Genomic DNA, 15,930 nt, shown 5'->3' on the forward strand with positions numbered 1-15,930 from the left:
ACAGACACTTTAGCCGGCCCCAATTGATTTGATTGAACATAAAGTGAGGTTAATTTTCCTCCAGTGGAGCCACTAATCTCTAATAACATAATGGATGTCGGCTGTGGGCAAATCATGGAGCTGGATTTTAAACATCAGACATTTAAGATCCTGGTTGTCTTACAAAATATCCACATTATTTAGCGTCACTTAGAGTGACTAACTGAGTTTCATTTATGGCACTTACGGGAAGTAATAATCATTTATAAAGGGGGATTAAATCAGTTGTGTACTACAGAGTGCAATTATTTGTTGTGTAATTGCTATACTGAGTTTTCGAGATGTTCTTGGACTGCTGATCCACTGCTGTTGTCACTTTTGCATCTGGTCTCTCCAGTTCTCTGAATTTCTGTGAGAACACATCCCTCTGACGAAAGCACTTGTAATACATGGAGATTGTAAACAACTTGCTCCACACATGTCATGTTGTGTGTTTTCAGTTGTATCCTGCCACCTTGTGGCATTTATCAAGAAGCACACTGTTTATGATATTGCAAATGAAAACTGTATTAAATTAAAAAACTAATATTATATATGTATTTATGTTATTGTTGTCAAATCGATTAATCGCGATTGTGTTTAATATATGTGTGTGTATATATTACTATATTATATAGGCCTGCTACACACACACACACACACACACACACACACACACACACACACACACACACACACACACATATATAGCATATTATGTACACACACAACACATAACAGTATATTATGTAAACACAAAGTTTTATGTCAGATCTATGCGATTAACCGATTCGACAGCATTAATTTATGTATTTATTTAATTATCCATTTTTCCCCTCCAATTTTGTGCCATAAAACATCAAAATGACTAACATTATTTTTTATTTTTTAGCCTATTTAATTTATCCATAATACATAATCCACATTTATTCCTCCTTTTTGTTTTAAGTAGGCATTTTTTCGTTTTGTGAGATAGGCTATGCTAAAACATAAATGTGCAGTAAAGACGTTTAAAAGAATAACATTATTTGTTTGTCATTTAATTAGGTGGGAAAACTTTATTCTGTTGAACAATGCAAATACAAAGGAGAAGAAAGTTTTTTGTGACTCTTAACTTCACAAATTTCCAATTAAAAGTTTACGTTTGCTTTTAAATGCTTAAACAGGCCTCTAATTAGGCCTATACTTGTCGAAACTTTTTTGTCTAAATATTTCGACTCCTACTTGAGAAACAATTTGACACAGTTTCCATACTTCAACTTACGTATAATTTTTTCTTTATATTTTTGTTGAATTACTATATTATATATATTATATTGAATGACAGCGAAGTTGACGATATTGTTACAGTGATAGTGCAGTAATGAATATTAATAGCACTGTTGGCGCGCCGAATCTGACGTCATTCTGACGCTGCTCCAATCAGAGGGCACGAATGAAGACGCGCTCCAGTTGCTGGGTGTAAAGTGAATGACGATGCAGCTGCGTGTTGTTTGTAGTCTGATGTCTTTGAGTAACGTTACAGTGAAGATGCCAAGAGCAGCGACACAGATGAGTCTCTCCGGACAACTTTGAAAACAAGGTGTGCATTGTTTTCTTTTTACATGTTGATTCGATTTTATAGTTAGGCTTATATTCTATTAATATAACAGCATAACGTACAAGCAATACATAAAAGACTCAACGCTCCTTAACCAGTAACGTTACACTTTCGATATGACTCAAAAATGCACATGAAAAATGACACAGCAACTTTATAATGAGTAAAGAAGAATTAGAAAAATATTCTGTTTATTTTTTAATATCTTTAAAAAAGTTTGGTACAAGAACAAAATTAATGGTAATTTTCTGGCTGCGTAATGTAAAGCTAATTAACACACTTCTTATCTACGCGTTGATGTCAGAAGTATGTTTAATTCTATGGATGTATACAGTATATGTATGTTGATACATGTTGATAAAAGCCGACAGATGAACCCCCTGTAACTCTTGCATGATGCAGGATACTTTGCCTGGATGACACATATGGGTCAGTAAAAGTGCCTCTGTTTTTCTGTAGGACTGAACCTGAACACTGAGATTCAGGAGATGCTCTGTAACCCAGCACAGATTTTTCAAGAGTCAAGGTGTGGTATGAATTTATTATCATTTTATGTGCAATATTCTGTCCAAATTTTCTTGGAAAACTATACTGGTGAGATAGTTGTTTGCTTTATCCAGCCCCTACAGACTAATCCTGACTTAATCAGTGGCTCGTTTGGGGCGATAGAGAGATATATTTTTATTTAATTTTTATCTGACTAGATATGCGTTTAAACAATTTTTTCAGTATGTACATTTTTACACATAATTTCACATAATGAGATGGTTTCTTGGACTTATTCCATTTGATCTGAACAAAAGCATATAAGTGATATTTAGACTTTGTTATATTTAAATGTGCTTATGTATATATTGTGTATGCATTTATAAGTTGAAATAAAATTCCTTTTATTACATTTTCCCTACATACAGCTATTAGTAAACTAATCCACCATGAGTGCCCAAGTGGAGGCAGATGTCCGCACCATATCTCCTGAGATGCCTGCCATGTTTGATGGCGTGAAGCTAGCCGCTGTAGCTACGGTGCTGTATGTCATTGTGCGGAGCCTGAATCTGAAGTGTCCCACGGTGGCCCCTGACATCACCTGTCAAGATACCCCTCTCAATCGCTACCTGCTGAAGTCTTGCCCCATTCTAACCAAAGAGTGAGTGCTGTGACCTTGAAGACTTTCTTGTCATCTTTCATCTGACTTCTCAGACATGGCAAAATACAATAAATATGTAATCTTTCTCTTTGCTGTAGAATGACTAGAAGAATCTAGAAGTAAATATTTAGTTATTTATAAATAAATTTAAATAAAATATTTCGTTTTTTAGCACTTGGATACTTTTGAGCAGGGGGGTCCAATCCTACTCCTGTTGGGCCAATGTCATCCAACATCCTGAGTTTAGCTCCAACCAGCTCCAACACACTTGCCTGGAAGATTCTAGTAAATCCTACCAGTGCACTGAAACGTTCGCTCCTTAAAAAGTCCCACAATGCACCGTGAAAACCAGGTAGCATTGATGCTCACTATGTTCCCTTAACAGACGTTCTAAAGCGCAAAACATAAATCGCGTGAGCCAACTCACTACACATAACGACACGTGATAGATTTAAAAAAAAAATACAAACCATTATTTAATTATATTTCAGCATAAACATACATCGCTTAGACAGCTAACATCTATCATTTATTTACGGCTGAAATGTTGCACATGTAACAAGCAAAATATTTATCATAAATGTACTGTAAATAACATTTAAAAAATAAAAGATATCAGTTCTGCTGTTGTTCATTACCAGTAGTGATGTACATTGAGGACGTTGTCATGTCGCCGGAAATAGAGTCATCAGTGTCCTAATGTGCAGTGAGCCAGAGTCCTTTACTGTCCTTGCCAGTGCCCGAATTGAGACGCACCCCTTGATTAGCTGGTGTCAGGCGTGTTTAATAAGGGTTGGAGCTAAACTCTGCAGAGTGCTGGCTCTTCAGGAGCAGGTTTGGACATCCCTGCTTTTGAACTACAGTTTATAACTATAACCCTGTGCATCCAGGTACATCCCTCCCTTGCTATGGGGCAAGAGTGGACATCTCCAGACTGCTCTTTATGGGAAGATGGGAAGGGTGAAGTCCCCTAAACCCTGTGGGCTGCGTAAGTACCTGCCCATGCAAGATGGAGCCACTGCCACCTTTGACCTGTTTGAGCCACAGGGCGTCCACAGCACTGAGGGTGAGCTTGGGTTTTGAATCGAAAAACACACAAAGCTATTGTATATTTTTAAAAGATTGGAATATTGCACACAAATGATATGGATTACTTGCTTTTAGGGTGCCTTTTTAGACCTTGACAGCTTGTCGTTCCCATCCACTAAGGGTGTTTACCGTGTTGATAATTAAGACGATTCCTCTGGAGAGGGAAAGGTGTTGTTCCTACTGTTACTGGAGTTTATCTGTCTCTGTCTCATCACAGATGACATCACTATGGTGATCTGCCCTGGGATCGGTAACCACAGTGAGAAGCATTATATACGGACCTTTGTGGATTATTCCCAGAAACAAGGCTACAGGTGCTCCGTTCTCAATCATCTTGGGGCACTACCAAACCTCGAGCTGACTTCCCCAAGGATGTTCACCTACGGTAAGCCACGTGTGTTTGTTTTGAAACCCCACACTTTTGAACAGCAGTGTACAATGTTATATATTTATATATATATATATGACATTTTATATGATTTGAATAATTAATTTTTATACTTATATCTAAATACACATGTACAGCAACCACTGAAAGCTAATTTCGGTGTTGTTTGTCTATGGTTTATTATGTAACACTATGTTAAAGGTTGTACCTGGGAGTTTTCAGCCATGGTGGGCTACATTAAACGCACATTCCCACAAACTCAGCTCATTGTGGTGGGATTCAGTCTGGGAGGGAACATCGCCTGCAAGTACCTGGGTGAGAATCCAGCCAATCAGGAGAGAGTGCTGTGCTGCGTCAGTGTCTGCCAGGGATATAGTGCTCTGAGGTGAGATATTATTCTTCAGTTGTACACTTGATGTTGTGTTTAGGTAAGTAGTGTTTTACATTTACATTTATTCATTTAGCAGACGCTTTTATCCAAAGCGACTTACAAATGAGAACAATAGAAGCAGTTAAACTAACAATAGGACAACAATAAGCAAGTGCTATGACCCTTCCCAGTTTAATTTAACGCAGTACGCGTTAAAGATAATAGATATAGAATAGAAGATAAAGTGTTAGTATTAATGGATCAAATGTTGCCGAAAAAGATGCGTCTTCAGACGTTTCTTGAAAATTGCCACGGACTCCATTTTCTATTCTATATGTTTGTGTTTAGGGCTCAGGAGACATTTCTACAGTGGGATCAGTGCAGAAGGCTGTACAACTTCATCATGGCAGACAACATGAAAAAAATCATTCTATCTCACAGGTTAGTATTTAAATTTATTGTGCGGCTCTATTGGAAATTTGATTCTGATTTGTCAAACACTGCATTCTGGGGTCAATGCACAGTTAATTAATAATGATCACAAAATAAACCACTTCAGGATGATACAATAGTATGCATGTGTAACTAAGTCAAGTAAATCTGTCCTGTAGGGGAAGTTTATTTGGTATGAGCTCTAGCAAAATGGAGTTTGCCGACCTCAGCCGTCTGTATACGGCCACCTCACTCATGCAGATTGATGACAACATTATGAGGTACTTCAAAAGCTTTCATGAGACAATTCTGACCTGCATTAAAGCATTAATACCAAGGATAGCTTAGTGTTTCATTTAGGATAGCAGCAAAAAACTGTGATGGACTGCAGTTATGTGCCTATAATGATTTTTATCTCTATTAGGAAGTTTCATGGACACAACTCCCTAAAGGAGTACTATGAGAAGGAAAGCTGTGTGCATTATATTCACAATGTAAGTAATATCGTTGAAAGCAGGTCATATTATTTGGCAGTTTTTCTGAAAACCATACTCTTCGTCTCTTATGCCAGATCAGCGTCCCTCTCCTCTTGGTGAACTCTTCAGATGATCCATTAGTCCACCAGTCTCTGCTGACAATCCCTCGCACACTAGCAGGTATTTATCTATAATATTATCTATTTTATTATTTAACATGTTTATCCACTGAAGGACAGATTGTGGATTATCGTAACATGCTTTCCATTTCACTTCAACATTTCAGTACTTTACAATAAGTTATTTTTACCTTTACAATTATTTTACATGAATTAAAATGACCCTATAATATTATTTTCAAGGTTCCTAATTTTGTTTTGAAGGTCTGCTACAATAGGTTTACATGCATCCAGAGTCAAAAAACACTTGAATTTTCTCATAATATACATTGCAGCATCACCTCTGTTCTCAGTTTCTGAAACGGTTCAATAAAAGATTCGGTCTCACTAAACCCCTCCTTTCTGAGAGCCTACTCTGCTCTGATTGGTCAAATGGCTCAGTCTGTTGTGATTGGTCTACTCGATGGCTCAGTCTGTTGTGATTGGTCTACTCTGCTCTGATTGGTCAGATGGCTCAGTCTGTTGTGATTGGTCTACTCTGCTCTGATTGGTCAGATGGCTCAGTCTGTTGTGATTGGTCTACTCTGCTCTGATTGGTCAGATGGCTCAGTCTGTTGTGATTGGTCTATGGAAACGAAACTCCTATTACCATATGTGAATTTCAGCTCTGGATTCTTCCTCAGCACTTGTATACACAGCGATACAAACAGTAACGATGGTGTCGCTTTTACCGTATCAATTCGAGCCATGTTGTGTGTGTATTGGCACTTGCTCTGCAACAGCAGCAGTGTAGCAGATCTATTCCGCCAAGACCAAACATATCAACATTGTCATATCCATTACATTGTCAAACACTCTGAGGGTTGTCATGACAGAATTATATTGCTCATAGTTAAAGTTAACAAATGCATTAACAAATCAGACCTTATTCTAAAGTGTTACCAACATATCAGCACCGTAAAGCAAAAGGCCATGCGTTTTCGACCCGTATGGCCTTATAGTGCTTTAAGGTGCTCATTAAGACTCTCAGCACTGTCGAGTCTAAGATCCTGCATTGGACACCTGTGCTGAATTTTTCAGGGCCATCTGATCCTTCCCTCTGTGATTATTTATCAGATTACTGCCGTTAGCTTCTTCCTTCAAGCCTCGGGGGTGAAAGATCCAACAGTGAGACCTTATTAACAAGTCTGCCTTGCACAAAGGAAATATGCGTCACTTAATCTTCAGCTCCTTGCACTGAGCTTCAACAGAACTTTAAAGTTGATGCATTTTTAAAGAGGCCACAACAGAGGTCTTTGCAGCTTTGGATTGATTATTTAGCCTTTTGAGTATATGTCTAATTGATATCTTAATGCTGTTAATCGGGTTATATCGTTTTTTCAATTTATAATGATAATAATATGGTCCATAATAGGATTAAGAACCGGTTCTTATTCTGGTTTAATGCGATGCACACAAAAAAACAATATATAACTTGGTTCTTTTTAGTAAATGGAAAAAATATTGCGTAACCAGTGTAGTCTGATTCCCGAACAAATGCCTCTCGTGAGTCGATTATTGTTAGTGAATCAAAAGCTTGTTGCACAACCAGTGTAGTCCGATTCCAGAACAAATGCCTTTCTCGTGAGTTGCTTCTTTTTCAAAGGATCATGAAAACTTCAAACTTCATTGATCTTTATTGATTTTTATTTTTTATTATAAATGTTGATGTTCTCTCACAATGTTAATGAAGTTTTTTTTGCACAAAAAACAATATACAAGTCGGATCTTTTGAATGAATCAAAGCATATTGCGCAACCAGTGTATTCTGATTTCCGAACGAATGCCTCTCATGTACCGTTTCTTTTTAGTGAATTAAAGCAACCAGCGCACAGTTCCCGAAACTTTATTTCTACTTTATTTGTGCTTTTTATTTACTATAAAAACGCACTTCGACCACCAGTGTAGTTCGACTCTCAAATGAAAGACTCTAATGAGTCGAATCTTTTTAGCAAATCAAAAACATGCAGTGCAGTAACTAGGTAAAGTCCCATTCCTAAACTGATGACACTTATTTTTTGATGAATCAAACGCGTTCAGCTTTCATCTAATTGAAATGGACTTTTAAACCAGCGTAGTTACAGAGTGGTCAGTAGTAGGCTAGTATTTTACATTGATGAATGGATTGTTACCACAGTTTTGTTTCTATTGCATTTATGCTTCTTCTAAAAAGACTAAATCCTTACTGTTTCCTCACAGAAAAAAAGGAAAATGTGATCTTTGCGCTGACTCTGCATGGAGGTCATCTCGGCTTCTTTGAAGGTGCTGTTCTTTTTCCTCAACCGCTTTCCTGGATGGACAAAGTCATAGTCAGTTATGCCAATGCTATCTGCCAGTGGGTGAAACACAGGCCACTGTGCCTCAAGGAGAAATAATGCAGTCTGCAACTCCAAGCATAACACTTTCTGGAGTTTTGCTTGTTCGCTCTGAGTTAAGGTTAGATGATGGTTTCTAAAGGTTTGACTCACCAGAGTTTGCTCTGACCTTCAAGAAGGAATTCGAGAGAAACACATACAGTAATTTACACTGACTGTACGTTGAGTCAGATGTCAGTGGTGTATCGCTACAAAGCTGGACAAACTGTGCAGAGGGATTCCTAACACGTTTATAAAAAGGAACCTTGTGGAAAAACATATTTGGAGGAGATGAGGAAATGGTAAAGAGGTTAAGACTAGTAACTAACACAAGTTCACCAGCTGTCATTTACATAGTTTTTACTATACTATGTTGTCAGCATATCTGTTTTCAATTCACCTTTGTGAGATGTTACAATTTTGATTAGTTTGAAAATGATGTTAATATTTAGATACGTTTATTTGAATTTGTAAGTTTGCACATACATTAAAATGGACCTAATTTTCTTTTGAATAGTCTTTCAGGTTGCCTTGTGTTTTATTGACACTTTATTCCATTTTTAAATGCATCACTTTATTGCTGCTTCAGTGGCACAATTATTTTCAGTAAATGTAGTGTTTGCTGTAGATGGGTGGGCAAACGATTGTAGCATTATTCATTAGTCTGGGAATGTGTCCTTCTATTGGCCTCTTTTATAAGCAGTAAGCACACATTTTTATTACTATGTGAATGAGTTCGACCTGCATTTATGAAAATGTCATATGTCCAACCAGCAATGGTGAAAATATATTTTTCTTTTCGATCTCTGTTGTTCTTACTATCATTCTCTTTTTTTGTGTTATATTAGACCAATAATACATGTCCAATTATTTGCTTTAAATGTTACATTAAACCAAGGTAAGAACAATGACATATGGTGTTTTTATTGCACTCTAAAAATCGTTTAGTCTTTTCACCTCACGTCTTGAATTGTCATTGAATGATAACCACGTAAAATCTCTTCTCGACGGTATCTAACAACTGGAAACAGACGATATCTAATCCTTACTCATTTATGATTTTTAAGTACAATCAACTTGGATGTTTAGGTCATTTCAACTTAAATTACATTAAACTGACTTAAAAAATTAGTTGAATCTTGTATAACTTCAAAGTAGTTTGAATAATATGAGTTATACATTTTTTTAATTGCTTAACTTATTTTGTTGAGTTAAAGCAGTGTAAAACATGTTGTCAACTTATTGATCATATAATTTTCTACAGTGCAATATTCTTCTAAATATTTGTGTTCAGCACACTGTAAACCCGAATAAGCTGGCAAAACTAAAAAAAATTGAGTTACGTCACTTGCATCAAATTTTTAAAGTTAATTTTAAGCATGACATCATATAACATTTAATTTTAGTATTTACTCTCCTTTTGAGTGTCCTTTTTGTACCCTATTTGTGGAAAATGACATTTTTGTCCAGCTTATTGTCCAGAAAAAAGATCGATGTTGCACTCAAGCACAATGTTTGACATTCCAAATGGATTTTATTTATTGTCTTTTAAAGGAAATACATGATAATGGAATAAAGTTGTCATTTCAAGTGTGCACTTTATTGCTGTTATAACATAGAAAGTTATACATTTGTAACATCATATATTCTTGTAAATATGCTTTTAACATTCTCAGTTAACAAGAGAAACAACAGAAAAGTCTGGACTCTTCATCTGCCATGTTTTCCAAAAGAATATCAATGTTTTGGGGGTAAATTTAGAAATGGCCCTGCCCCAGATTAGCAAGGAATGTAAAACACTCTTATAGAAGGCAGCGTCACAGAGAACTAACAGATCTTATCTGTTTTCATTCCTCTTTGATGACATGAGAGACTTATCCTGTGAGGATGGCAGTTTGGAACGGGGGAAATCTCTATGCTGCTGAGTTCACTCTCAAACAATACAACTAAAACAACACACTGTCACATTCTGGTACAGTGATGGATAAAAAGTGCTCAGTCAAAAAGATGTGCTGCTGTGACCTTGCCGTCATATTTCAGGCCTTTCCCATCAAAGTCTGAAGGCAGGATTTCAGCATCAAACTCCTTGTAGTAGTTCTCCAGCTCATCACCGTGGACAAACACCTTCAAAGACACAGAAAGTCTAAATCACGGGAGTCCATCATAAATCATTATTTCTACATTAATTCTTTACAATAAACACCAGTTACCCTTTCCAGCAGTTTGCCCTTCATCAGGGGTTTGACCACATTGTAGGTGGTGGTGAAGTACCAGGGCTGGTGGATAAAGTGCACTGCTTTGAAACGTGCAGGGAAAGAATCCTGCCATACAGAAACAGAAATTAAATGTAAGCAATTAGCATAATGTAAAAATTGACATACATTTAGAGTGTGTTAACGGTGCACTCAATGTTGTTTTACTGTCATCTTGGACTTACGCTGACACCTAGTGGCGTAGTTGCTGCATTACATAAAAGCAAGTTTTCAGTTTCTGATTTTAAAGGAGAACTCCGGTCAATTTTAACATTGAGCTCATTTTTTTGCAAATTTGGAGTGCTGTCAGTACAGAGAACAACGACAAAAATCGGTGTTGCCTACACCGTGTTATCCTCTTTTTAAAATTTGCACCCTGTTGACTTCAATGGGGCATATTTTAAACCTGCTTTTACCCTCTTAACATCCTTCGAGTTCACGCGCGTGATCATAGGTAACTAAACATATGCGCGTGAACTCGACAATCGACTACTTTGGACTTCAACCGAAAACAGGGTGTAAATACAGGTATGAGCGCTGGCCGAATTAACTTAATTTTTCTTCATATCTTTCACATCTACTGCAGTCAGATTCACCCGTGTTAACTCTAAAGGAATCACTCACATTGGCTGGGCACTTGTAATGACACATCAAGGATGTTAAGAGGGTAAAAGCAGGTTTAAAATATGCCCCATTGAAGTCAACAGGGTGCAAATTTTAAAAAGAGGATAACACGGTGTAGGCAACACCGATTTTTGTCGTTGTTCTCTGTATTGACAGCAGTTCTCCTTTAATTAGGTTATTAGCAGGTGGCATAATGTAATATCTGTCTTTTTCAATTTCACATGGTTAAGTTTGGTATATTCAATGCAAAACAAAGAGGTTGAATTTGTATGTAATAATATTTTGATTAAAGGCAAGTTTTATTTACACAAATGTAGATTTGTTAGAGTTGCTCTAAGTTTTGTGGTATTTAAAAATGATATGCAATATATATTGATTAACTCCCCTTAATTGTAATATATTTCAGTAGTTATTTCTTTTTCTCTTTCAATGAATGCTACTTGGGTTTATTGTAATAAAAATCACCTGCAACATGTCCACCATTTTCTTCAGCTCTGTGGGTTTGATGCCGGAGGCTTGCTGCATGGTGAAACCCTTGAAGTTTTCAATGATGCAAAACCCGTTGATCTGTGTTTCTTCGTTTTCCAGAAGCTTCTCCAGGATCACACAATAGGCTCTGAGGATCTGGAGCAAACACAATATCAATACATGAAGCAGGCTTAGTTTTCTGTTATAGCAATGAAAACATGCCATTTTCTACCATAAAAACAAATAATACAATATATTTTTATTTAAAATTATAATACAATTTTTTTTATATAAATACAAAAAATTATCAAATATACAGTCAAATTCTGAAATACATTATTAAAATATAAAACAACTATTTTATATTTACATATATTTTAAATTTATTCCTGTGATGCAAAGCTGAATTTTCAGCATCATTACTCCAGTCTTTAGTGTCACATGATCCTTCAGAAATCATTCTAATATGCTGATTTGCCACTCAAGAAACATTTCTTATTATTATCAATTTTGAAAACTGCTTAGTATTTCTGTGGAAACCATCATATTTTTTCAGGATTCTCTGATGAATAGAAAGTTCAATAGAAAGTGCATTTTTACTAATACAATAAAAAAAGGGAAATCAATCAATATACAATCCTACAACCAGTTCAGCCTATTATCACTAAAGGAAAATCACCTCATCAAAGGTGATCTCCTCATAGTCCCAGTTCTCAATGTTGAAGAGCAGCACCACACGGCCGTATTTATCTCTGCTCGACAGGATCCCTGGGTATCCGGCCTCAATGGTGCTGCGGACAGCCTCAGGGGTCAAGTTTTCAAAGAGCTCAGGGTAATCCCGTCTGAAGCGCACATAACCTTTAAGACAATAAAACCAATTGTAATCTGTAATACCAATAGTAGTCTGTTTTAGGGCGAGTAGCATTTGGATGGCAGCAATCATAAACCTATCTGACAAAAATGCTTACCCTTCATGAGTTCATAGGCCCTGTTTATTTCATATTTCCTGGCACGGATGAACCTCACCAGCACGCCATCCTCTTTTTCCCCAAAAGTGTCCTGAACACCTTTAGCGAGTTCGTCTCCAGAATCCGCCTTCTCTTTGATAATACCTCTAAGTTCCTTTACGGCTGACACTCGCTTCTCCTCCGTCTCATTTAGCTCATCTTTAGCCTACAATGACATCACAAGTTAAAAATGCAACATTTGTTATTAGTCAGAATGTGCAAGTATGCTAACTTGTTAGCAGATGCTAGTTTATGTTGTGGTAATTAGATTTTTACATTTTCTCAAAAAATCTTGTGTCACAATGATGCTGGATGTTTGCTAGGTTGTTACTAGGGTGTTTTGGGTGGTCACTATGTGGTTGAAATATAATAATAGCATCGTTTGACTTAGCAAACAATGCTAATAGTGAATTAGCTATAGTAAATTCATATTGAGACAGCTAAAATGTTGAGTACAGTGTAATTGCGTTTATATACATTCAAACTTTCTAAAGACTTGCTCACACCTTCTGCACCGTGTGGTCGGGTATTTGTTCACAGGATCCGAACACCGGCCCGTGATCTTTGACCGTGAGGTGCTCCAGCTTAGCCCTGAGGGCCTGCTCCTCCTCGGACACCATCCGGAATGATCCACTCTATAGAAAGTTATGGAGAAAGACTCATGAAAACATCCTAATCCTGAGTTTGAAGCAAACACTTTAGTTTAGTAGCCCTAATCAATGGAAGCTAGTGTGGGCCAATGCTAAGCTCACTCACATGAATTGCATAAAGCCTAGTAAACCAGGTCTGAGATTGGGGATAAGCTGCTAATGTTCATAGTTCTATCCCTGTACTAAAAACGCCTTGTTCTTAAAACATTTGTTCACCAAATGAGTGACAGTTTGGAGGAAAGAGGGTGAGATCACGTTGTGTGACATAACAGGGACTTAAGACTTCAGATTAGTGGGAAATACAGAGTTAATGCTAATAAAACAGTTGTAAAAGTTCTCTATTATAATAACATAATTTGGTCAGAAAGCATCATTGAATGTGGTTTTACATCTTAATGTGAAAAATTAGACATAACAAAACTATACTTACAACAACAGCCATTGCTTCAGATGCTCAGTGCAACGTCCTATGGAAAGATAGATATTTATCACAAGAAAAATGCTTACACTTTAAAAAAAAAAAGAAAAAAAAAGGTTTTATGACAAGGGGATCACAATTTTTCTAAACCATGAGAAATTATAAAAGTTGAGTGACTTGGTAAAACTTCTATCATCATAACAAATAAGTTCTTCTGCTATACTTAGACAAACACTAATGTTAGAGAAAATTTTTAAATATTAATTTAATTTCATCATTCATCACTGAAGTGTTTTGATGATTCCCCTTGCAAGGCAGATATGTATTTCATAAAATGTTATATAAACACTAATAATGTTAGGGAAAAAAACAACACATAATAAAGACAACATGTTTCTGAAATTAAATATATGGCTTTTATATTGTCATTGTACTAAAGGAAAATAAATTATAGAAATATAATACTACATTTTTCACACCATAAGTATATTTACCCACTTTTAGAGAAATAAAATACCAAAATAATTAAATAATAAAACAAAACAAAAAATAACAGGTTTTTTTTTTCTTAATAAAAGATTGTTTTCTTATTTCGTATTGTTAAAATTAGGGCTGTCAGTATATAATTGTGATTAATCTCATGATTTGTGTAGTCTTCAGAAAGAAAAATTAAACAATATAAATAATAATTTCAATTATTATTGGTATTACTTTGTATGAAGTATTTTTAAACTCACCATTAGAGTAATAAAATACCAAAATAATCAAACAAATTAAATTAAATATTACCAATAAAATAGCAATAAAAACCAATAAAATAAAACTGATTTCTTATTATTAAAAGATGGTTTTCTTAAGTAAAAATAAATAAATACAAATAAATATAAATTTGACCTCATTACAATCACCATCACTTTAAAAGTAAGAATTATCCATCCATCATCATCATTAATATTTTAAAATATTCCAAAACATGAACAAAACAAATCCCATGCTGTCCTAGGCACTGTAGGCAGGAATAGGCACTTACCTGCTCAAGCCACCAGAACTGAGTGAGGTGAGGAACAGGTGGCTTTAATAATTTGTAGTGTGACCCCTGATGGATTAACAGCGTCATATAGGATTATGCAGAGCAGATTTGATGTTAATCAGCGAAAAACATTGAGAAAAGGAGCAAAGAGAACATTGACCAATAGCCTGCAACCAATAGCATCATGGCTCTAATATTTTAATCAAGAGAAGCCTTCCCCCACCCCAAACCTTGACTGAATAAAAATATAGCATTCACAAAGGGAGTAGACAGAAATGTGCCAAAGGTATAAGAGGTTAATAATATTCAAGGTTAAATGAGGAGGATTTGGCAATCCATGGACCAAAAAGATTTGACTGCATTCCAGAACCAGTGAAAAATATGCGCTGGCAACGTGAACGGAGTCTGGAAATAGACCTTGAGTTGAGACTTTAAACACAAAGCTGTGTTCTCACATGCCAGGATATAGATGTAGGCATTTTAACTAGAATCAGATTAGAAAATAGTTATAGGATAAATATTGCATCGACTTAAGACTCCAACACATCAATCCTTTAAGGAAACCTTTAAGTCCTGTATATTTAGGTCCAATTTTCTTCACAAAAGGTTTTACAAAACATCTTGCCGTTTTTAAACTAGGTAAAAAATAAAATAGATGGCATTCAGATTTTGACATTTAGTAATTAAATCATATGCTTTTGTTTTATATTTAGAGAGTGTTCTCTAAGACTGCTTTGGAATGATATTTAAATGCTACACAAATAAATGCTGAATTCAAGAGGGTTGAAACCCCGTTGTAGAGGATGGGCCGAGAGTTTGGGCCATAAATGTTTCAAAGGGCACAAATCAGTTCTAATTTTTAAGTTGTAAGTAGCCAGTGGTTTGAGCCCAGAATGCCTCCCACGTCACTACAATGTTTCCCAGTGATACATTGACCGGTGGGGTGGCTTTAATCCTTTAAAGCAGGATTTAGCTTTTGAATGTGAGGGTCTGTGTTACTAAAGCAGTGGGATTGCAGCACAATGGTCGTCTCTGTGCTACCAGAGCTGCTCAGTGTCTCAGTTGCATGACTCTTTTGTAAAGGCAATGACAAACAAATAGTGGAAAGACAATACATTTGATGATTTGTTATTATGCAGGTAGGCTATATTGTTATTTAGACTAATGAAGAACTTTTAAGACCTTGCTTCCATTACATCATAGTTTCAATCTAACCTTTGTCAGGTGCCAGTTAAAGCTTACATCACACTGTAGTCAGTGTACAGAATTAAAACCAAAATACTAGATTCAGGGTTTTTCAGGGACACAGGAGAGCTTGTGTAATTGTTTACCTCACCAAAGATGGCAAAAGTGACCACTGAAGAGTCATCGAATTGGCATGACAGCAGTGTGAAGCACAAACGGGATGGCAAAAACTGAATTAGGAGCATTATTACTTTGGGTTTGTCC

The 15,930-nt window shown here is 36.1% G+C and overlaps 2 protein-coding genes across 2 annotated transcripts; one reads left to right on the forward strand and one right to left on the reverse strand.

Annotated features, from left to right (window-relative positions):
• Positions 1-1,469: 1,469 nt before the first annotated feature.
• Positions 1,470-8,943, forward strand: abhd2b (abhydrolase domain containing 2, acylglycerol lipase b). Its single transcript, XM_082159421.1, has 11 exons — positions 1,470-1,600; positions 2,078-2,144; positions 2,533-2,765; positions 3,656-3,831; positions 4,072-4,239; positions 4,444-4,627; positions 4,961-5,053; positions 5,224-5,325; positions 5,469-5,538; positions 5,616-5,700; positions 7,878-8,943. Exons 3-11 carry the CDS (start codon positions 2,554-2,556, stop codon positions 8,051-8,053), a joined length of 1,266 nt encoding a protein of 421 aa, XP_082015547.1. The 5' UTR covers positions 1,470-1,600; positions 2,078-2,144; positions 2,533-2,553; the 3' UTR covers positions 8,054-8,943.
• Positions 8,944-9,164: 221 nt separating this feature from the next.
• On the reverse strand, positions 9,165-13,542 carry rlbp1b (retinaldehyde binding protein 1b). The gene is made up of 7 exons (XM_082159422.1): positions 13,464-13,542; positions 12,890-13,018; positions 12,345-12,549; positions 12,056-12,234; positions 11,374-11,532; positions 10,243-10,353; positions 9,165-10,156 (listed from the first exon to the last, which is right to left on the reverse strand). The coding sequence occupies exons 1-7, from the start codon at positions 13,473-13,475 to the stop codon at positions 10,028-10,030; spliced, it is 924 nt and encodes a 307-aa protein (XP_082015548.1). The 5' UTR covers positions 13,476-13,542; the 3' UTR covers positions 9,165-10,027.
• Positions 13,543-15,930: the final 2,388 nt, after the last annotated feature.

This window comes from Leuciscus leuciscus, assembly GCF_965113295.1.
Source record: "Leuciscus leuciscus genome assembly, chromosome: 25".
Classification (NCBI taxonomy): Eukaryota; Metazoa; Chordata; class Actinopteri; order Cypriniformes; family Leuciscidae; genus Leuciscus; species Leuciscus leuciscus.